The 22,170-nt window shown below is 43.0% G+C and overlaps 2 protein-coding genes and 1 non-coding gene across 6 annotated transcripts in view; all 3 read right to left on the bottom strand.

Moving 5' to 3' along the window:
- trim2a (tripartite motif containing 2a) overlaps positions 1 to 9,083 on the bottom strand; it is a 30,037-nt gene extending 20,954 nt beyond the window's left edge. For 2 of the 4 annotated variants that reach the window (XM_046418033.1, XM_046417996.1), the window contains exon 1: positions 8,885 to 9,083. The gene's annotated coding sequence lies outside the window, so the exon portion shown is untranslated. Of the gene's footprint in view, positions 1 to 1,279; positions 1,451 to 3,192; positions 3,339 to 8,884 lie in introns of those variants that run through there. The other 2 variants (XM_046418024.1, XM_046418005.1) reach the window with 2 other exon arrangements.
- LOC124053944 lies at positions 7,800 to 7,905 on the bottom strand. The gene has a single exon (XR_006842273.1). It is a non-coding gene; the product is annotated as a U6atac minor spliceosomal RNA (small nuclear RNA).
- Positions 9,084 to 17,190: 8,107 nt separating the features above from the next.
- Positions 17,191 to 22,170, bottom strand: part of fhdc1 (FH2 domain containing 1) — a 28,973-nt gene continuing 23,993 nt past the window's right edge. The window contains exons 10-12 of the mRNA XM_046418056.1: positions 21,682 to 21,799; positions 21,380 to 21,544; positions 17,191 to 20,893 (exon numbers count right to left, since the gene is read on the bottom strand). Of these exons, the coding sequence (XP_046274012.1) occupies positions 18,713 to 20,893; positions 21,380 to 21,544; positions 21,682 to 21,799 (2,464 nt within the window). The 3' untranslated portion in view covers positions 17,191 to 18,712. The remainder of the gene's footprint in view (positions 20,894 to 21,379; positions 21,545 to 21,681; positions 21,800 to 22,170) is intronic.

Genomic DNA, 22,170 nt, shown 5'->3' on the forward strand with positions numbered 1-22,170 from the left:
CTGAGAATACACTATATGGACAAAAGTATCGGGGCACATGACCATTACACAAACAGGGACTTTAATGACATCTCCTTATAAATACACAGCCAGCTTTGCAGCCACACCAGCTTCCACTTTTCCGCCAAGGCTTTCCACAAGATTTTGGAGAGTTTCTGTGGGAATTTTTATCCATTCATGCAGTGTGAGGTCAGACACTGATGTTGGACCAAGAGACTTGGCTCACAATCTCCGTTCCAGTTCATCCCAAAGGTGTTGGATGGGGTTGAGGTCAGGACTCTGTGTGGTCCAGTCAAGTTCTCCCACACCAAACTCATCCAACCATGTCTTTATGGAGCTTTGCTTTGTGCACTGAGACTCAGTCATGCTGCAATAGAAAAGGGCCTTCAACAAACCGTTGCCACAAAGTTGGAAGCATAGCATTGTCCAAAATGTCTTGGTATGCTGAAGCATTAAGATTTGCCTTCAGTGGACGCAAGGGGCAGAGCCTCTGAAAAACATCCCCATAAAGAGGTGTGTCTGGATACTTTAGTCTATATAGTGTAGGTGTAATGCAGCAACTAACTCAACCGCAATTGAGTATCACTAGTATTACAGTACTCAGTACTTTTATTGCCTGGACAGTTTAATGATGCAGCCAGATGTCTTATTTCATCACATCAACAGCTGATGCACAGCCTGCTTCTGTAGTGTTGTCGATTTCATCCTGCAGCATCCCCACACTGACAGATAACACACATAATAGATCAAATAAGCGCTTTTTAACCAAATCTGCTGTTTAAAGATAGAGGCTTAAAGAGTGTAAAACTCCTGAAAACAAGCTTTGGGATATGTAAATAAACTTGACATGACACTTGGACGTGTACGCTGCACCTGTTTGGTTTCAGGACGGATGAGCCACTGAGCATGATAAACAGGAAAAGGAAATGAGAGTCTGGCAAATATTTTCATACAGAAAAGCTACTTAAAGCACCCCTGCTGAGAGTAAATATGTATTTCTCCATGTGAACGCCTTGAGAGCTCATGTGTGAACTCAACCCAGAACCTGTATTTCTAGTGTTAGCTCACACTAATAACTTGGAATTACCGAGGCATTTTTTAATTCTAATCTTCCTGTTACAGAAGTCAAAAGGCTGACAGGCAAAAACATACACAGCACCCTGCCTACAGGCTCTGCCAAAACAACACCTTCCCCCTTTGTTTCATCATAAATCTTTCCTCGTGTCATTTCTCCACTTAGTTCTACTCTCCATCTTTAAATCCCAAACATGCCACTTACTTCAACTCCATGGCTGCTGTCCTCCTCCTCCTCCTCCTCCTCCTCCTCTCTCTTCTCAAGGGTGAAAACAAACGCTGCTCTCTGTCAGCTAATCCGACTCCCCTGTGATATGGTGGAGTTTGTGCAGTGGGCAGAGAGGGGAGCGCATGTGAGAGACCTGAGCTGTTACAATAATCCAAACAGACTGACAGGGCGGGCGGAGGCAGAGGGAGGTGGGGGGAGGGAGGGCCTGCCGGTGGTGTAGAGGGAAAGCACGGCCCAATCAGAGGGTTCAGTGAAGCTGAGGGAGGCTGGGCTTAAGGCCTGTGCTGCTCTTTAACCCTGGTGAGGGCAAGAGTCCCAGAGGCACGACTAGAGAAACAGATAAGAGATGACAGACGTGTTTCTCCATGTCTGTGTGTGTGTGTGTGTGTGACATGCTTTGGCTGTCTTTTGTAACTTTACAGACAGACAAAATTAAATTGGATTTAATGATCTGATTTCATGCACGTAATTGTATCTCCATTACCTGTAAAAGGTGCACATGCTCTACTTTTGAGGACATTTTGAGGACACACAAGCTCAAACCTCCGTCTGCAGAGTGTAAAATGAAGTTAATATTCCTGACAATCCGTGACATAAGAGTTCAAAATGAACAGCTAGCCAAAGTCACAGTAACTGAAACAAGATGGTCCGCAAATGATCACTGAAAGCCAGGTCAAACAGAGAAATCCCCTGCGCAATGATCACAGTACAGTCATATCCCAAATACGACGGTTCAAAGAGTGAAAGTGCAGTTATTCACCAGCTAAACAAGCATGTTACTGTGTGCCCCGTTTGCCTCTGGGGACTCCGAGTGCACTGAGGCAAAGCTGGTAAACAAGGTAGAGATGATGCAACAGCACCAGAACAGACAAGAGCAAGAGAACTGATTGATTCTGAAAGATTCACAACAAATACAACAACAAGCAACAACAAACAACACACAAGCTGGGCTGGATATTGTTTGGAGTACTACTCTTGACACCCTTAACACCTGACTGAAACATTTTTTTTTATTATTATTATTTTTTTGAGACTTTACTTAACCCACTGCTTCAGTCCAGACTGACACGTTTCAGCAGCTGCGGGATGGATTTCCATGAACTTTTGTACAGATCATTATAACAACTTGACGTTTATCACTTCTGTTTTTTTATTTATGTAACTTGAAATGAAATGAAACTGACTTCTAAGAACTCTGGTGATCATCTGACTTTTCATCTACCTGTATCAAGAATTTCCCTTCAGGGATAAATAAAGGAAATCTGATTCTGATCATCGTGACAACATTTTAATTCATTTAGTGCTTTGGTTTGTGACCAAATACCTGCAAAACTGATATCCCCACAAGCCTCAGGAGGCCTGCTTTGTGTTCGGCGTGAATAAGAAAATGTTAGCATGCTAATGTACAAAACTAAGATGGTGAATCTTACACATACTTCACATCAGCATGTTAGCAACTGGGCACTTGATAGCTTGCTGGTGTTTTGTTTTAATTAAGCAAAGGAGAGTCAAACTTCTGCTGTTAAATGGAGTCTAAAAAGCAGCAACTTTTCCGAGTAAAACAATCTAAAACTGGCAAATGGTGACGGGTTAAAATTCATTCTTGACCTTGGAAATATCACAAACAATCTCACTATAAGGTCCATTTAATAGCTGTTCTAGTGCTTTCAATCAGACCACATGAGGATTTTATCTGAAGTAAAGAATTTTTTCTCTCCTTTCTGTCCTTAAAGTGCACAGAAAATTGAGATTTGATCAACTGAGCAAACGGTTTCCAGATGAAGTCAGTGTGAAATGATCAAAAACTCCAGAGCAGCCACAAAACTGACTTCAAGGTGAGACTCGCAAAACAACAAAAACAAAAACAAAAACAGGACTACAAATCTGACATGGTGTCTGATGCCAGTATCTCGTCACTGACTTTCTGCCAAGGACAGCCTTCCCCTCATTGTTACCACGCTTTTCATACTTCCATCTTGGCAGAGAAACATTGGTGATCACTCAAAGCTGTCTTCTCAGGCTGTACACGCCTATCCCCTCATTTTCCTTTGGACAGGAACACACAAAAACACCACCTAACACAGACATGTATGCCCCTAGACAGTTCCCCATTTCTTAAAAGCTTTAATCTTATTGGAAGGCCACAAACGATGTTTGTAGTAATTATCCAGATGCATCCACTTAACTGGATTACTCATAGCACAGAGAATGACTCTGAATGGACACAGGAGGATGCGACGCCTTCATTTATGTTCGACTTAACAGATACTATACAGACAAACGCATTGGGACACACCTCTTTATTATTGAATTCAGGTGTAGGATGGGGCTGTTTTCCAGGGTTTTGGCTCGGCCCCTGACTTCCAGTGAAGGGAAATCTTAATGCTTCAGCATACCAAGACATGTTGGACAATGCTATGCTTCCAACTTTGTGGCAACAGTTTGTTGAAGGCCCTTTTCTATTCCAGCATGACTGTGTCCCAGTGCACAAAGCAAAGCTCCATAAAGACATGGTTGGATGAGTTTGGTGTGGAAGAACTTGACTGGCCCACACACAGTCCTGACCTCAACCCCATCCAACACCTTTGGGATGAACTGGAACGGAGATTGTGGGCCAGGCCTCTTGGTCCACAACATCAGTGCCTGAGCTCACAAAAGCTCTGCTGCATCAGTGGGCAAAGTTTCCCACAGAAACACTCCAAAATACAAAGAAAATAAAGACAAAGGACAGAGAAAAATAAAGCCAGATTGTTAGAGCTATTATGACCATTGCTTCTCTGGTTTCCCCTCAGTGAAGAAAAGTGATAGAGCACAGAATAATCCAAAATGTAAACAGTCAGGCTGAATGACGAAGAGAATGGAGCAACTACACACAAACACAGCCTGCACGCAATTACTGGTTGCTGTGAACAACCAGTTCTCACTCTCAAATAAGAGCGATTAGCTGAAGAAGGGACAGATTTATGGTCCACGGATACATTGGCCTACACATTTCCCTCATATTTACACAGAATAGGAAAGTTCAGGCTTGCACTGCTAACTGGCGACTGGGTCCATTTAAGAAGCATAATCAGGCCATTTTTATGCTCACGGTGATTGTACGTGTGGGTCCTGCTCCTTGAGTGCGACGCTGATATCCCCTGCTGGCTGAAGCATAACATGCACATTACATTATGCCTTGTATGCTTGTTTTACAGACACATCCATGATAGTGAGTACAGTGAGTATTCATAGCTTCAGGAAAAGGTTTTCTGAAGGTTGTTTCAACTTAAAAACCAGCATCCCAAAACTTCCACAATCCCATCCTCAGTTTGAGACATACAGCTGGACTTTACAGCGTGTGCACTCATGATTAAATAGTCAGCGAATCAGTTAGTTGAACAACAGGAAATATTAATCACTAAATAATTTAAAGCCCCTGCAAAGTCTGGGCAGTCTTTGTGCATGCCCACACTGTGCTTGATTGACAGCTTCCTGACTCTCCTGCTGATGCATCTCTATGTGGCGTTTGATGACCTTTTGTAATTCCCACCTTTGCCGTGCCGAACCAGCCAGAATAACCGGAACACCTGAGTGGGTGTGCAGAAATGCCAAACATTTGCTGCTTCTAGCTTCTGAAATGTGAGGATTTGCTGCTTTTCTCGATTTTATATCACTGATAATGTACTTATGTCATCTGTTTTGTTTTTATTGAGAGACGCCTTTGGCCAGAAACTACATACTGTGCATTTAGAAAAACAAAAAGCCAAGCTCCTCCTGATCCCTGCTGGCATGCGGACGAGTTGGAACTTTGATTTGGATGCGGTGAAACAGATGTGCTTTATTCACTTTCAGTTGTCCTTTTCCGTTTTTCTTGCAATCTAGGGCTCCACAGTAATCCTAGCTTTTTAGCTGCTATAAGAAATAGTTTCGAAATTGGAAGACCCATAAGCCAGAATGGTTTTGATATAAATGTGAGTACCTGATTAGTTTTTACCCTTTTGTTCTAGAACCAATACTGGATTGAGATCAAGTTTGGAAAAGCTGATTGCAAGATTTTACAAGTTTTTAAAACCTTGGCTTCCCCTAAACAGGTCAAGTAAAGAGATGAATATTCAACTGAGAGGAACTCTTGTGTTCTGTGTTGTTATTTAACGTGTCATTGTTGTCACAGTAACTTGATGATGAAGTAAAGTGAAGTAAAGTAGCGTGGGATCGTGGCGGACTGTAGCCTTTGTTCGATGTTGATAAAAGCATCATTGCTACTGAATGAAAATCTGACGTGACTCATGCAGAAATGCATTGCAACAAGTGACTGAATGAAAATTCAAGGACTTTTGATTTCTCTGTTTGAACGTTGTTGGAAACATCTGGGATATTTTAAGTATACAACTCCACAAATACTTGACAAAACAAATGCCTAATCATTTATACACACTGTAATGCAGAAATGTTACATAATATATTAGATGCCTGAATAAAAATGTGTTAGTAAGAAACACAACAAAAATAATCATGAGTTGTGGCAGTAATGCCTGTACATTACTTCATACTGCGTATGAACAGCTGAAAATAGCAATAGAGACAAAAACTCAAACAGAAAACCAAACCCTAACATTTCATATATGATGCTAGTGACTTGGCCGACCAGATTAATATCACGCTTTGCTACAGTTTGTGTAGCATCCACTCATTAAATAGCAATACATCAATACAATGTCCCGCGCTGCAGGGCCTCTTGTTACGACCCTTAACACACAAACACACTGCGGCTTCTTCAAATCCTTCACACTCAGACACTAAGAGCTGCTACTCGGTTAAGAGTCACTGAGCTGGATGAAGTCCAGTGCCAATCAATTAGCTTTAACCAGGCGGACGTTACTGTAGGGGAGTCGCAGCACCGAGCCCCATTGATCCTCAGAGGTCAAAGGGTCACAGGGCAGCAGTTCAGCCTGCAGGGCCTTCAGGCACTGCACAAGCTAGAGAAAAACATCAATACCCACCACCACCAGTTGACATTAGTGATGGAAAAAGTCTTTCTCTGGATTATCAGTTCATGGCCGCCTTACTGTACAAACATAAACAGCATGGGTCGATTTCCAGGAGATACAATAACATTACAATCCAGTCCACTAACTCTACACTGATTCATTAGTGATAAACCTGTAGAGTCTAAAAGCAGTTTAATACAACAGTCATCTGGAAGTAAAGTTAGATTTAAATTTAAATAAAAAAAAAAACCAAACAATCAAATAGCATAAATCTGAGTTCTGAGTCTGTACTTGATGGATAAATGTCGCAAAAACATTTCTGTGTGTATCAGAGAATATCCAGGTTCAACTGTATCTTTGAGTATTTGTTGGCAACTTGTCAGAGACGTCTTGATTTGACCGCATCGCTGAGACCTCCGCTGATGGTCACGTTCTGTTGGACTGTAGTGTTAACTAAAAGGTGTTTCTAATAAAACGTAGATGCACGCTGCCCTCCTGGTTTATTTCTCGATCAGCATGAGAATACTGCATCACGGTGCACTGCAGTGGTGGGAGAGTTATGCAGCCGCCATTGCATCACCATCCACTTCCTGTTCCCAGAATCACTTACTGCATTCAAGCACCTCTAATGTCACAGCGACTGAAGAAAAAAACAGCTGCCACAGAAAAACGACAGATCAGACATCAAAGGAGGAGATGCACACACGTGCACACACACACACACACACACACACACACACACACACACACACACACACACACACACACACACAGGGGTCGACAGCAAGCAGGCAGATGCAGTGAGACTTTAATCCACTTAGTTTAGTTTACCTACGGGAAAGCATGGAGCCATCTAATGACATGAGCGTGGCTTTTGATGTGCTGCTCAAACAATGATACAAAAAGGCAACACGATACTGCAAACAGGTACTAAGAATTGTTCCTCGTAATTAATAATTACTAAAACGGGATAATTATCCAGGCTAGGAATTGAAAACAAGCCTATTTCAGTTCACCAAACTCTAAACTTTGCTTAATATTTGTTCTTTAGATGTTTTCGCTTGATAAATGTGTTTAAGTTAGGATAAAGAAACATTTCGAAATGTGCTGAATCAATAAACTGAATAATCGAGAAATCTAATAGGTGTATTTCCCCAAAATTTTTAACCATTTTTTTCAATGGTTTTTTGAAGCAGTGGTTCTCAAATCCAAGTCAAAAATGTCCGTCAGAGTCGCGGGGGAGCTGGAGCCTATCCCAGCTGACCTCGGGTGAGAGGTGGGGTTCACCCTGGACTGGTCACCAGTCAATCGCAGGGCCAACACACAAAGACAGACACCCACACACTCTCACACTCACACCTAGGGGCAACGTAGAGTAGCCAATTAACCTAATGTGCATGTTTTCGGTATTGTGGGAGGAAGCCGGAGAACCTGGAGAAAACCCACGCAGGCACAGGGAGAACATGCAAACTCCACATAGAAGGGCCCAGACCGGGATTCGAACCTGGAACCCTCTTGCTATGAGGCGACAGTGCTAACCACTGCACCACCGTGCCGCCCCAATGCCTTAACCGTATGTGTGTTAAATTCTTGTCAAGGGGAGTGCTAACTTTCTCTCCTTGCTGACATGCAAGCTGATTTTCATCAAGTGGTGTCCGTATTGCAGAAACTAAAAACAAAAAATGTGTGGAAATGTACTGAACTGGCATTATTAAAAACATGAACTGCATGTTTCTCTTGAGGACGACTCAGTGCATACAATTAAGCTGAAAAGCAAGGCGGACTTTTTCACATTTTAGATCTGACTGTATGAACCATTGCTGTTGGTTGCTTCCCTGTCAATCTTTTTAAGCATATTTTACATGTTGTTTTTATTTAGCAATGCATCTCAATGTTGCAGGGCTTGCTAACATTAGGGCACTCTTGTTTCTGCATTGATCCCAGTAAATCAGAGTCAAAGACCTTTTTCATACTAATATATTGACTTGCTATAGCAGGAAAAGCACACGTGGGACACATAACGTTTATCATGATTATTTCAGCTGAAATAACTTTATTCAACCTTATTCCACTAAGGCATCAAATTTGTTTTCACACACTTATACCTTCACCTACAAATAATAAAACACTGACTTAAACAACACGCTGCAGCAGCTCTAAAAGCTCCCAGTCCTCCCATCTTATTTTCACAAACAACCCGAGGGAGCTGAAACCTTTTGTATTCTGACAGTTAAATTGAATATTCATAAAAACTGAGTCTATGCACATAAAACACAAAGCCCCAAAGGCGTGTGAAACACGAGACTCCGGTTTGACACTTAACCCAGCAAGTGCATCAGTAGGTGCAAAGGTCCATTCAAGTTTTTACAGATTTAAGAGCTGACACAAACACAAGCCTGCTGCAGATTTGTCTGGGGTATGGACCTGCTGTTGGCTGTAAAAGGACCACACGGTCATGTCTGGACACTTTATATGATTAGACGCATATCTAATCCAAATCCAGACATTTAATACTCCTTCCTCTGACTTAATGCCTCAATCTAAAAGTCACACGCATAATCGAGGGGATTCATTCAGTCTCAGCTACGCGAGAAGTTCCAGATCCACTCACCTAACTGTTGCCTGATGTGCCGGTGGGAGCACCACCGAGACGAGCGCTGATCCGGACTGGACTTGTCTCGTCCCTGTTTGGTTGTTTTCTGTCCCTTCGTCCAGCGTCCTGAGCCGCGCTGCGCTGCGTTAGACATGAAGCTGAACTGAGAGCCGCTTCTGCTCACTTCCACCTCATTTAATTAAAGGGATCCGCCGACAATAAAAGGCAAAGGCAACTGCAGCCGCGTGCAGTTAAAGCAAAGCCGGTCGGGAGAGACAGAAAAAAACCAAAACACTTCATCAATATTACATTCACGTGTAAAAATAGCCTCGGTGTCCATGCATTATTTCTGTTTTCCCTACACTGCTTGTACAAGCTGTTTTGTGTCCTGTGTGCTAAATACTGATTTTATGTTATTTTGTTTTATAAAAAATATATATACTAATAGATCTTTCAACTGGGGCTACATTTTAAAGGAGCAGTTCACCCCAAAATCAAAAATACTTATTTTTTCCCTCCCCTCTTAGCTGTAGTGCTGTTTATCCATCTAGATTGTTTTGGTGTGCCAAGTTTTGGAGATATCTTGCCCTCTCTCAAATATAATGGAACTAGATGGCACTTTGGTTGTACGCCAGAAATTCACCTGCAAAACTCAGCAGCAATGTCTCTTTCCAGAAATCACAGCCTGGCTACTCAAGACAATCCACCTTATTGGGAGCAGTTTCATGTATAAATATAGAAGAGAGAGCCAGAGAGAGAGAGAAAGAAAACCACTAAACAAATGGTAACGATGCAGAGCATCAAAACTGATGACCCACGGTCTTTATTTTTTGTTATTTAAGTGAATCATTTATCAGTTCCTCAATGATACGTTGTTTTAACTTCTTTATTTGATTTTACTCTCTCTCTTTCATAGATTTTAGCTTTTCATTTGTGCTTTTGATTTGGACAGTTAGGCTTGTGACACGAAGCCTTTTACCCACAGTTACCTCCATGAGCTCCGTCTGTTGAACTTTATCTCTTAGCTCTTGGGCCAGGTTGGCTGTTTCCACCTGCGCTTCTGGTTCTTTATGCTAAGCTAAACTAAGCTAACCTACTGCTGGCTGCGGGCCTCGTCCACGGAGCAAACAAGCATCAGACATTTTGTGTTGAAGGGATAAAACTGGGAAAGTTTTGTCAGCTTCACCAGCTCTTCTCACAGTGGGACATCCCAGCTCCTGTAGGAACTGTGGTTCCCAGTCGAGTCCCTCCCTTCTTATGAGGGAGGCTGTTGCCATGACAACCCTATATTATGCAGCAGCCCGTGAAAGACTCTTTTCAGATTTAAAAAAAAAAGAAAAGAAAAGAAACTAAAGACAGAAACGAGTTATTTGCATTCCTTTTCCATTACAGATCTGGTGTGATAGAAAAAAGGCGGCATGAGGGTTATTGTCTGGTGCCCACCGGCGGCGGGGGAGGGGTTGATCTTGATGTATCTGAAGGCCTCACAACTATTTTAGAAAACTAATGCAGTGTGTGTGTGTGTGTACCACGGTCAAAGGCCACCTGCTTAACATGCAACGCACAATCACAGGCCCCCGTGCAAAGACTTCTGTTCCCACCTCTGTTTTCAGGTACACTTACAGCTAAGAACCTCACACTTCGCGTCCATGCACGAGAGATCCACAGCAGCTTTAGTTTTAGGGAATTAAACACAAGCACAATGAAGCTGACTGTACAGAAAATCAATCAATCAGGTCATTTTTGAGTAATTCAGACGAAGAATCGAACAGAAGCATCATAGAGGCAGCACGTGAACGGTCAACGAATCCTCACTGTGTTTCGAAACCAAGCAAAAACCAGACAGCCATAATTTCATCCTGCACTGGTCACAGCTGCTTGCACCTGCTGCAGTCATTAGTCCAGCAGAGCATGCTGGGATTAGCACAGGGCCCTGAATAATTGACCAACTTCTTTTGTCTCATCCGCACTGCCCTGAATGAACATATGCTGAGGATCGAATCAGATCAGCAATCAGAGTTTGATGTGGAAATGACGAAACTTTTCTAAAGCGAAACAGTTAACTACTGCAACAAAAAGTGCTGCTGCTGCTGCTGCTGCTGCTGCTCGTCGGTTGAGCAGGAGACCCAGCGGTGATGACGCTGATGCAGGGTTTCTCTTCTGATGTAAGACTGCAGAAGCAGCAGGAACAAATGGAGGAAACCTGCTGTGCGTCACAGTCTTGTAACTAAGTGCATTTGCTCACATCCAATTTTGAGGGACCTGCACTCCACCAGTTTTTATGCAATTTTACTCCTTATTCACCACTTTTTGGAACCTTGCGTTGCACTTTTTATTCCGCTTCACAAAATTAGTCAGACTAAATACTCGGTAGATTTTAAATGACTAATACCAGATCAGCTAATGAATTCTATTTTTGATCTGAATGATCTAAAAATGTTCTATTTTTTTATGGGCTAAAATACCCAGCAGTATATAAAGTAATTAAAATTACCTCCAGCTTTAGCAGCTGCAACATTAAAGCGACATACACATTGATGCATCAATAATTAGAAGCCGGCGATACAGATTATATCATAATGAAATGGGACGCGGTGGATGACGTGCTGATACGAAGGCTTTTTAAGGTTTAAGAGTAACTTCTGCGTCTGAGAACAAGAAACAGCAGAGCGAAATAAATCACGTTGATTTAGCATCTAATCGTCAGACTGCTTGGCTCTGACTAGTTGTGTTTGTGGCTTTCATGCAGTAAATTGTGTCTTAATCTTTTATTTTAGCATCGATGACGTGTGGACCGAATCAACAATAGTCTGATTGTGAATCTGCATGTCAGGGCTGCAGCTATCACTTTGTCTCATGAAGGCCTAATTTGCTGATTATATTCTTGAATAACCAATCAGTCATTTTATCTATACGGTCTCATAAAATGGTGAGAAATGCCCTCATCCCGATGAGGTGTCTTCAAATTCTTTCATTTATCATCCCAGGAATATAAAACAAAAAGATTTGACATAGAAAAGCAGAAAATCCTTACATTTATCCAGCTGAGACCTGAGATATTTTGACATTTTGTCTTAAAAAATGACAATGAAAGGATTATTCGACTGTCAAAATAGCTGCTGATTTATTTTCTCCCGAGCATCTGATCTGAAATGCAACTCGTTCCGGCTCTTCTGAATGTTATCCAGCTACGTAAAGGGAAAGAGTTGCAGCCTTGAACTGTGCATATGTAACAAATAAGACAGGAAAGGGAAGCAGTTCATATCTCATTAAGGCGGAGTGAGCCTCACCCCATGTCTGCCTCCTTCCGGTTTTCCCTCTCTGGTCCCGACTGGCCTCTGAGGTCACTTCATTGGCATCATGTAGACTCTGAAGACAAGAGGAACAAATGGGATCACACACATCTGCCACACACTGACAGATAATGAGTGTTTGTTTTGCCCTAAAAAAAAGACATCAGGAGCGTTTCAAAGTGCTTTTATTTACTGGATGATTTTTTAATTATGTTCTTCCTGTGCCTGCGTGGGTTTTCTCCGGGTACTCCGGCTTCCTCCCACAATACCAAAAACATGCACATTAGGTTAATTGGCTACTCTACATTGTCCCTATAGGTGTGAGTGTGAGAGTGTGTGGTTGTTTGTCTTTGTGTGTTGGCCCTGCGATCGACTGGCGACCAGTCCAGGGTGAACCCCGCCTCTCGCCTGTAGTCAGCTGGGATAGGCTCCAGCTCCCCCGCGACCCTGATGGATAAGCGGTATAGAAAATGGATGGATGGATGGATTTTTTAAAATTTTATTTATTTATTTTGCTGGACACAGACAAGCAGTTGTATTCAGATCGGCTGCTAATCTTCCCAGTGGTCCTCCGTTAACGTCACACTGATAATCCCCTGTAGCTGTAGTAGAACGAGATGGAAAACCCAGCATGGTGGTAACGTGCTGTCGAGGCCGTACCTGTGCTGCCTCTGTTAAAGGTCAGAGTGATTCAGTGAGAGGAAGTCGTAGTGTCCTTTGAGGTGAGTAGGTTCTGAGGAATAAACTCAAGACTGCATGATAAAAACAAAATATATATGATTAAAAGGTCTCATTTTTCTGCTTGTCTGCTTGGTGGCACAGAAAATCTGCCACATATGTGCAAACATTCAGCGTTGGAGGATCCCAGATTCACCAGACGAAGACTTTATTTTGATTGCTGACTCCTAGAATCCCCTGCTGTATTAAATGTGCACTGAAAATGTCTCACGAAACAGAAGTTGTGACTCACTGTCTCTAGGAAGCGTGTTGCTGAGACCCCCCCTTCCTGTGCAGGTTGCCGTCTGGTCTCGCTTCTCTGCTTCGTGACGCAGCTGATGAGCAGGAGATCATCCTCGAGCTGCATCAAAACAGTCCCAAACTCGGAAACACGAGACCTTTTCCCTCGGCGGCCGTGGATGACATCCTGCTACATCCTGCAGCAGGAGGAGAGTGAAAGTCAAGATCCTGCTCTTCAGGTGTTAGGGTGAGCAGCGGGATAAGGAGGGATTGAGAGGAGCATAATCCCTCGCACATGGCTGCAGCAACTTTGATCTAGAGGTAAACGTGCCAAGTCACGAGCCCTTTTGACATCTCACGTCTTACAATACTGAGCGGTCAGCCATACTGGTCAGTAGCCTACAGGCCTATATTTAGAGAACTAAGCCATACTGGACATATCACTCTGCAGTATGCGGTTTGTGAATAATCCTTCTCCCACTAAACCTGGCCCTTTCTGCATTGTAGAAATGACAGCTGCAGCTGTGGTCAGCTTCCTGTCCGATGCAAATTGCTGAATGGCTGAATGTTCATTGTTGTTGACTTACAGATGTGTTACAGCTCAAATCCATTTTTTTTTTTTAAATTAAGTGATCTATTTACTCTGTGGTCTGATCCTCGCAGGGGACTTTAGTTTTGCAGCTGGTGAGAAAAAAAAAAAAACTCAGGTCTTTCTGATTTAAAAATGAAGAGATTTTCTTTGACGTGATTACCACTGAAGATCTGAGGAGGACAACGAGGAAACAGCAGAAGGCCGACGAGCAGCATATGTCCGGCTGAGAAACTACAGAGGAGCACAAGTATGAAGAAAACTTTATGAAAAGCTGTTTGTGTAATCCTCTTGTCCAAGACACACTATATATAATGTATTCTATAGTTTATATACAGAGGTTAAAGCTTTGCATTATAGACATGGAAACAAATCCGAGAACTGGCTGAGGTTGGACACACTAGGTGCTCTGCTGCCCTCTAGTGGCTCAGGAGCTGAAGTGGAACATTTACACACAGTAAAGAGTTTGAGTCACTACAAATAACTGCGCATTTAGTAAGCAGTTTTAATAAATTGAGTCCATCATGTATTTATGCTATTTAATTTGATTTTAAACATTACAGACTACTTATGACTACTTTTTCATCATCTACTTTCAGTCAGCCAAAGTTCACTATTCAAGAAACACCAAGAAAAAGTTTTCAGTTTACACAGCAACATGTGATTTTTATTTATTTCTTAGATGTCGTAGTCAGAAATATAAACTGCAGCAGGGTAACGTCACAATTCGCAGTCCTCTGGTCGAGTGATCGGAGATGATGATTTGCTCAGCATACTGAATCAGTCCTTTGTTTTTCCAGCGTGACACTTCACATTGTAAAAGACCAAACAGAGCAGCGGAGCACCTGTTCACCTCGGGTGTGAAAACTTCAGCAGACATGTCAAGATTTTTATCACAAAAGTTTGAGAAAAAAAAAAAAGGACAGTGTATGAAAATTCATGTAAGAACAAGACACAAATTATCATTTGGTGACAAGTAGAAAATCTGTCATTTTGCATGTAACAATTTAAAAAAATCCACAAAGACTAAAGGATGTAAATATTGTGAGCAACTTTAGTGACGTGAGACAATACCAGTTTAGGGCTTGTAACGTGACAAAAGTTTGCAGACGGCATTGACCTTTTAGGTTATTGTAAGCAATGGTAGCTGATGTTTGGGCTGTTACTACGGTAACCACCCAGCCACAAGGAAGTTGTGGTGAAAAGGGCGAGTATTCAAAGTATTCAAATTCCACGGCAGCTCTACTGCTGCAAGACAGTGAGATTTAATGCAAAGGGCTGCCATTGTTAAGGGCTGTTAACTGTTAAAGAGGTGGCAGCAGGGGGCATTGTGGGATACACAAACCAGGACAGACATTTTATATCAAGCTAAAGTGACTAATTCAGTGTAAATGATGCTAAAGACATGCTGTTCTTCCTTTCTTTGCTCTTAAGGTTTTTAAGTTAAAATCTGCTAAAAGAGGAGATTATTTTCAACAGTGTGTGAGTGTTTTCCTGACGAGGGATACACCTTAAAAGATCTGAATGGGACTCAAGATCCACTTACTGACTTTCTCCAGAGCTTTTAAACTATTTTAACGGTAACGTTTCATGCTCAAATTAAAAATTTAATTTATTTTTTTTTTAAAAAATCAAAATTTTATGCCACATGGAAGTGAAGTTTCATGAATGTTAGTATCCAAAATCCCAAAGTAAATAACTGACAGCTGAATTAGTAGTAGAATTAGATTATTTGATTTATCAATCAGCGGGAAAAACAAATATTTTCAATATAAAAAAACTGAAAAAAAAGGTTCTGAATGTGCTCTGGAAAATCATCAATTCTTCTCGGACTGTAAAGTGGACAAAACAAGCATTTTGGACACGTCTGCTTGGGCTTTAAGTTTACGAAGGCCATATTTTGTTTTTGTCTGGCCTTTTTATGGACCTCTCTGTGGTTTCAGCCCTCCATTACTTTAGTCTAAATTTAGGCGACAATCAGGCCACACACGCGGTGGGAAGTCACACGGGGCCTTTCAGGTTTGTCGCTTCATCAACTTGATTTGCATTACAAGGAACAGGAAGACACCCACAGCATGTCAACACACCGTCAGGGCTCCCAACATCTCAGCACAGCAGAATGTTTGGACCATTTTCAAATATCTGAGCGCTCACATACTTCACTCTGTTACCCTTCATATTTTTTAATGCTATGTAAACATTGATAGTCAGGAAAATACTATGACTTTACATGATGTACAAAGTGAATCGCTAACCAGCGGAGTCACTGTTTCAGTCCGGTGTGATGCAGGAATGTAAGAGAAGTTTCTACTCCTTTTACAATCGAGCAGTTTCTACCGGTGATGGGTCGGCTACATTAAGCTTTAAGGCAATGCGCTGTCGTGAGTGTTGCTGCCATCAAGGCAATGGCACAATGCAGTCTGGAAGGCAAGAAGTGTGAAATGCTCAACGTGACTGAATTCAGCTCCAGTTTGGGCCTCTCATGTAGCCATAGGAGGCTGTTTAACAACACTTCCAGGTGTTGTGAACGTGTTTCCAGAATCCTCAAAGACAAAAAAAAAATTCAGTTTGCTGCATAATAAAAAAAAAAGATTTCTCACCCACCGAACAAGTGGAAGTGACAGCTTCCAGTGATGTAGTCATTTTTGCATGAAAATATAAAATACATTAACACTTTTCAGTTTAGTTTCACAAAAAAATGAGCCGGGAAATACGTCATTTCTGGTTGCAATCTTCAGGTTATGAGACATTAGAGCGACTTGAGAAATGATCTAATTTTAACTGTAAATGTTTTTATTGTATTGCTGGTAAATGGCCTGCACTTCTATAGCACTTCTCTTCTATGTTAACAGCAAAACAATTGACAAATTTTCTCCCAATCACTGTAAACACAAATTTTATAAGCTTTGTCAGTTGCTTTTCTCCATATTGATGTACAGTAACGTTGTATTATTTTATATCACTCTTATATCACACAAAATGGTGTGTTCTTGTGCCATGCAAAAGGAGCAAAGTCACAACTAATTTCCAGCTACCGACACAGAAATCTTGGGATATTGGCTAAAAATTAGAGGTGCACCGGCTGGTGCTTGGCCGATTTCAATTTTTTTGTTAGTGTGACCTGCCAATATCGAATTGTGCAGATTTTCTTTTTAAGAACTATGACTGACAACTTAAACAAGCAAAAATCAACTTTCCTTCAATACAAAATTTTGTTTTCATAATAAAAGGAGCTACAAGTAACAATTAACTGAAAATAAGCTGTATGCCCAACTTTATGTGACATATTTTACTTTACTAAACAAAAGCAGGAAAACTAATGTCAGTTACTTACATCATTTTTACAGTATGCTTATAAATTCACCAGGACTGAGGTAATTTACCAGATTTCTGAAGCCTCTGTTCTCAACTATGGAGAACCGCTGATCATCCAGGGCCATGAATTCCATAATTTAACTCTTGCTTTGGTCTTTTTGCTGTTCATACCAGGGAAAGACTGAAGAGGCTGGCTAGCTTAGCTGCTTAGCTTTAGCCACTTTTCCTTTGCTAGCTTCTTCAAACTCGGCACGATCAGGCGGGTGATGGTGTTTTAAGTTTCTGATTAAGTTTGTTGTTTGGAACATTTTCATTGTAGCCCCCCTCGGTTTCCTTTGGGCTTACATGTATTACAAATTGCGAGCTTTGTGTTTTCTTTTCTCATAGTGAAGAACATCCACACTAAAGACATGTTAGTGTGCAGCTCTGAAGACCGGATGATTCCAGTCCTTGGCCAGTCGATCGGTGCATCTCTACTAAAACTTCTTTTTATTGTGTAGCAGACTGAATATTTCCCCCCTACATTAGATCAGAAGTCTTTCAGGTTTCCCGAAATACCTTCAAAACAGCAATAAGCGTTGTTAAACAGCCTAACCAGATGCTTAGCTCTTTGACTCAAACGTGACATCACAGAGGTCAACCTGAAGCCGTGCTGAAATATGAGCAGTTAGGGCAATTTAACTTTGTCAAGAAAAGTGCAGGCCTGGAGAGAACATGAGATGATTACATTCACAGTAGAAAAATTAGACCAGACTGTCCAAAAATAATCACACGACTGATGATCAATTCAGTGATGTTTCAGATGCGTTCAATGCTTTTCTGTCCAAGCGGTAAACAGGACACAATTTCCTACGTGCACGTCTACTCCATGATATTATGGAGGAGTCCTAACACATTTACAAACTACTGACATGTACATACACAAGGTACAACCAGTACCACAGTTGATATACACTGGCTTATAATCTGTGACTTTATATATTGTAGTAATATTCATATACGAGGAATTCGTAAAAAGTGACATTGCAGTTTAAATCAATTTATCTGATTCTGTCTACATCTTCGTCATGCAGAGCCAAAGGAACATATTCTACTTGTTCTGCTGGTACAAGGCCACTGCGATTTTTCTGAGGTATCAAAACAAAGAAACCATAAAGTAAACTGAGTGAGACTCTACAGCAGGATGCGACAAAACTAAAAGACACCGTAACAGCAGCAAGTTAAGGTACAACAAAATCTTGTGACCCTGAAACGAAAAAGACACTGAAACTTGTCTCGAATTGTCAGCGCTAATTAGCAGCATCATATAGTGTTCAACGTCAACATCACAGACACTAGCACGTACAGTACGCAGACAGCTAAGTAGGCAAAGAGGCTCCTGAGTAAAAACACCGATTTGCCATTTGTCAGTTTAGTTAATGCCCACCCCAACCCAGGCAACAAGGAAATCGCAAAAAGCTCAGGTTTTTTGGACGAACACAACAGGAACATGTGAAGCAGTTCATTGCATTTTGCTCTTTGCAATTCATAAACCTGATAGTCAGCTACTGGAGGAACCTTGCAAAGTGAGATAGCTTGAAGTTTGTTTTTTTTTTTTCTCAGATTCCTGTCTTTTGCATGATATGAGAGGCGAGCAGTAGATGGGGAAGGGGACGAATATCAATTTACAGCAAAATCAAGGAGAAGTCTGTTTCATTTCCAGCTTGGTTTAGTGCTTCTGCTGGGCGTCATCGAGTCTCTAGACTGAGCAGACTTTTCAGAAAAGCTATTACTTTTACGAATATCTTCACGTGTTGGAGGTGGTGGAGGAGTCTTGCTGCGGTAGGCGCTGCGACTGGCTGCTTTCACGCTTTGCACCCGTCGCAAGTTTGTCCCTTGCGGCCGTTCGTCGTTAGTTTGAACTGCGGCTGGCAACCTGTTCTGTTTCATCTGGGTTTGTCGACCTCGAAGCGAGGGGCTGCGTGACGGCGTGGAGGGGACAGACGGGGGGCCCAGCTCCTTCTTGGTCCTGGAAGATGAAGCTACGGTGTTGCGGGCAAAACTGGGGACATCGGAGGTGTTTTTTGCACTGGGTGTGTGAGAGCTGCTGTTCTCAGAGGAAGCGGCGGCCTGAGCCTGAGCCTGAGCTTGGGCCTGTGCCAGAGCTCTCATGGTGGAGCGGCACATCTTCTCCTCAGGTGCAGGCTTGGGGATGTTCCTCAGGGGTTTGGCGCTCGGCTTGTGGATGGAAGCCTTTCTTGGGGTTGAATCGCGTGCCCATCTGGAAATGCCACCCATCAGGCTGCTTCCCCTCTGAGCTTTTGACTCATCGGGAGGCAGACTGGAGTGTCGAAGGGGTCTCATGGTCTTCTCGCTCCTTCCTCTCGCCGGGGTGCTCTGGTCTCGAAGAGGCCGGTGTGACTCCGCACTGCCATGCACCTCTGCTCTCTTGCTGCTGCCTGTCCTTGTAAGCTTGCTAATGGGCACAACTTTGCGCATGCCCTGGCTCTCACTGCTGGTAAGTGTTCGCACACTGCGACCTCCGCTCGATTTAGTCGCTTTGTTAACTTTGCTCTTTGTGTGCGCCGGTTTTCTGCTGCTTCTCTGCGCATCTTTTTCGGCACACTGCTTTCCCTCAGCGGTGTCACAGCTCTCTGTGTCCCACTCCTCTGTGGTAGCGGACGGAGTCATGGACGCCACATCCACAGATTTTGGCGCTGAAAGCTCATTGGTTGAAACGGACTGGTCGTTGGGAGACATGGACTCTAAATTAGAGGACAGAGAGCTTGGATCTTGCTGGCTCTCCTGATCTTTGCACTTAGTCGTTCCAAAAAGCCCCTCTTTGGTTAGAGATGAGCTTTCAACCTCAGAGCAATCCAAGGTGACCGAACAGTCTGTTTCTGTACAGTCTAAAATATAAAACACTGGTTTCTTATTGGATACAGAGGTGTCTAATGGGAGGGGTGTATCACAGGTAGTTGATGAAACTGTACTGTTGTCCTCTTCCTCTCTCCGTCTCTCAGGAGAAGCCCCAGCCGGTGTGGGAGGATCTATTTTCCCTCCCCAGGATGCCTTGGGATCTGCTCCTCTTTCTAAAACTTTACCATGTAGCTGGTTGTCCAGACTTGTGGGAGGTGACTGTCTCTCCCTTTCCAAATCAGTCACCACGACATCCCCCTGGTTAACAAAGTGCATGTGATTGCTGTTATTGTTCGGACTCGGAAGGTCAAAAGCTTGAGGACCTCGGACTAAAGTGTGCTTCTCCACACTAACATTCATGTGGCCAGTAATTGCTGGGTTGGGAAGATGGGCTGGCTTTTGAAAGACACAAAAGGAAGGAGGCAGGGCGCTGCCCTCTGACACAGATGAGTAAATATCGTTGTTGTTGTTGTATGGATCGTTATCATTCAACCCAGAGGAGGAAAACCTGACCAGTGGGCTGATGGGCTCAGTTTCTGCTCGTGGAGATGTCACCTGTCTGTCGCAGCCCAGCTCACGGTTGTCGTCTTGGGCTAAGATCCAGGGGGTCATCTTCCGCTGCAGGGCGCGGCCTGACCGAGGTAGGCTATTAAACTTGGAGAAGTCAGTGGGATTGTCAGTGCCTCCAAATAGCTCCAGGTATCCTTGGAGTTCTCTGTCGGCTATGGAGGTCATGGTGTGACGGTGGCGTCGGGCACTTGCAGAGCGTCCCAGCGGGCTGTGTGGACTCTGAGACCTCTGCTGAAAGAAGTCCAGCAGGCCTTCCTTGGTGAGCATCTCCACGTCGTTCTCACTGCTGCTCCGACCGAAGACGCCGCTCTGATCCGCACCCCCCGACCAAGCAAAACGCTTTTCCTCCAACTCTCTCAAACGACGCTGTCTGGCCGCCTCCTTCAGCTCACGGTCCACGTTATCCTGAGAGGAAGAGGAAGTTGGAGAAATGCTTAGAGGCAGGAGGAAGACAAGGATACGAACAGATGATGGAAATATCAAATCACACTAGAGAAACAAAAGAATTCCTCTCTTTGCACTAGAACAGAGGGATGAAGGACTCTGGGTCTCTACTAATCTCACAGTGAATAAACTTGTGATGACATGGTGGGATCTGGCAACAGCATCACTTCATGTAAGTCTGAGTGGTGAAGAAACACAAGCTACAATCAGACAGGCTGTACTTTAGTCAGTATTTAATCCATTAATGGGAGCCCACATGTAAAAATCCCTCATTGGACAACAACACTATGAGAGTCCATCATATCAACTGGATCAGGATGACATCCTGTGTTATGTCTTTTACCAGGCTGCGAGAACATTTTACCACTGGACAATAAAGTTAAAGCTGAAATTTAATGTCGAAGAACTACGGTTACAATGAGCAGTTATCCTTTCACTAAAACTGACCTTGACAGCTTTCTTGAACTTGATGCAGAAGTCTTGAAAGATGCGGAAGCACTCGTCCAGCTTAAAGGTGTCCTTGTCTTCACAAAAGAAATCGATGAGAGCGTTTCCCTCTTTACGCAGATCCAGCCTGCGTCTCTTCAGGTCCTGGAGTGTCAGTGCTGAACTCTGAGACATCACACACACACATTGTATGGGTGTCATTATCTATAGCACTTGAGTCAGCAGTGCTAGAAATGTACAGTGTCCTACAGCCAACTTTCTGTCTGTGTATATAAGGTATTACATAACTGCTGCTGCTTCACCTGCAGAAAGGGCTCCAGCTGCTGCAGCAGCTCCTGGTCTCCTTGAACCTTCTCCTCCAGGGATTTAATCCGAACATATAAGGAGGAAAACTCCATCTCGATGTTCTCCACTGAGATTCTACATGAAAACATTGCAGCAGAAAGAAAATGCGCTTGGAGATAATTTTGGCGACTGCATATGTACATAATAATCACGTTACTGACTGCATGTTGTCCACATAGCACTGCTCAGCAGGACAGTGTATGACAGCATTTCACATATCCTGGGGGGAGGGAGGCAGGGAGGGGTACTCGTGGCTCTCTGGTGCAGGAGCTGCATTGACTCCACACAGAGATGACCTTGTGAAGCTGACAGCCACCAGCATCACACTGCGCTCTGAAAAGGTCTCGCACAGTACTGCACTTAAATTAGATGTCAGCTGGAGTAACGGCGGTTGGTTGCGGTTGCCACTTCAGAAATAATCAAAAAGTTGTTGGTCGTTTACACAA

The sequence above is a fragment of the Scatophagus argus genome, chromosome 2 (assembly GCF_020382885.2).
Source record: "Scatophagus argus isolate fScaArg1 chromosome 2, fScaArg1.pri, whole genome shotgun sequence".
Taxonomy (NCBI): Eukaryota; Metazoa; Chordata; class Actinopteri; family Scatophagidae; genus Scatophagus; species Scatophagus argus.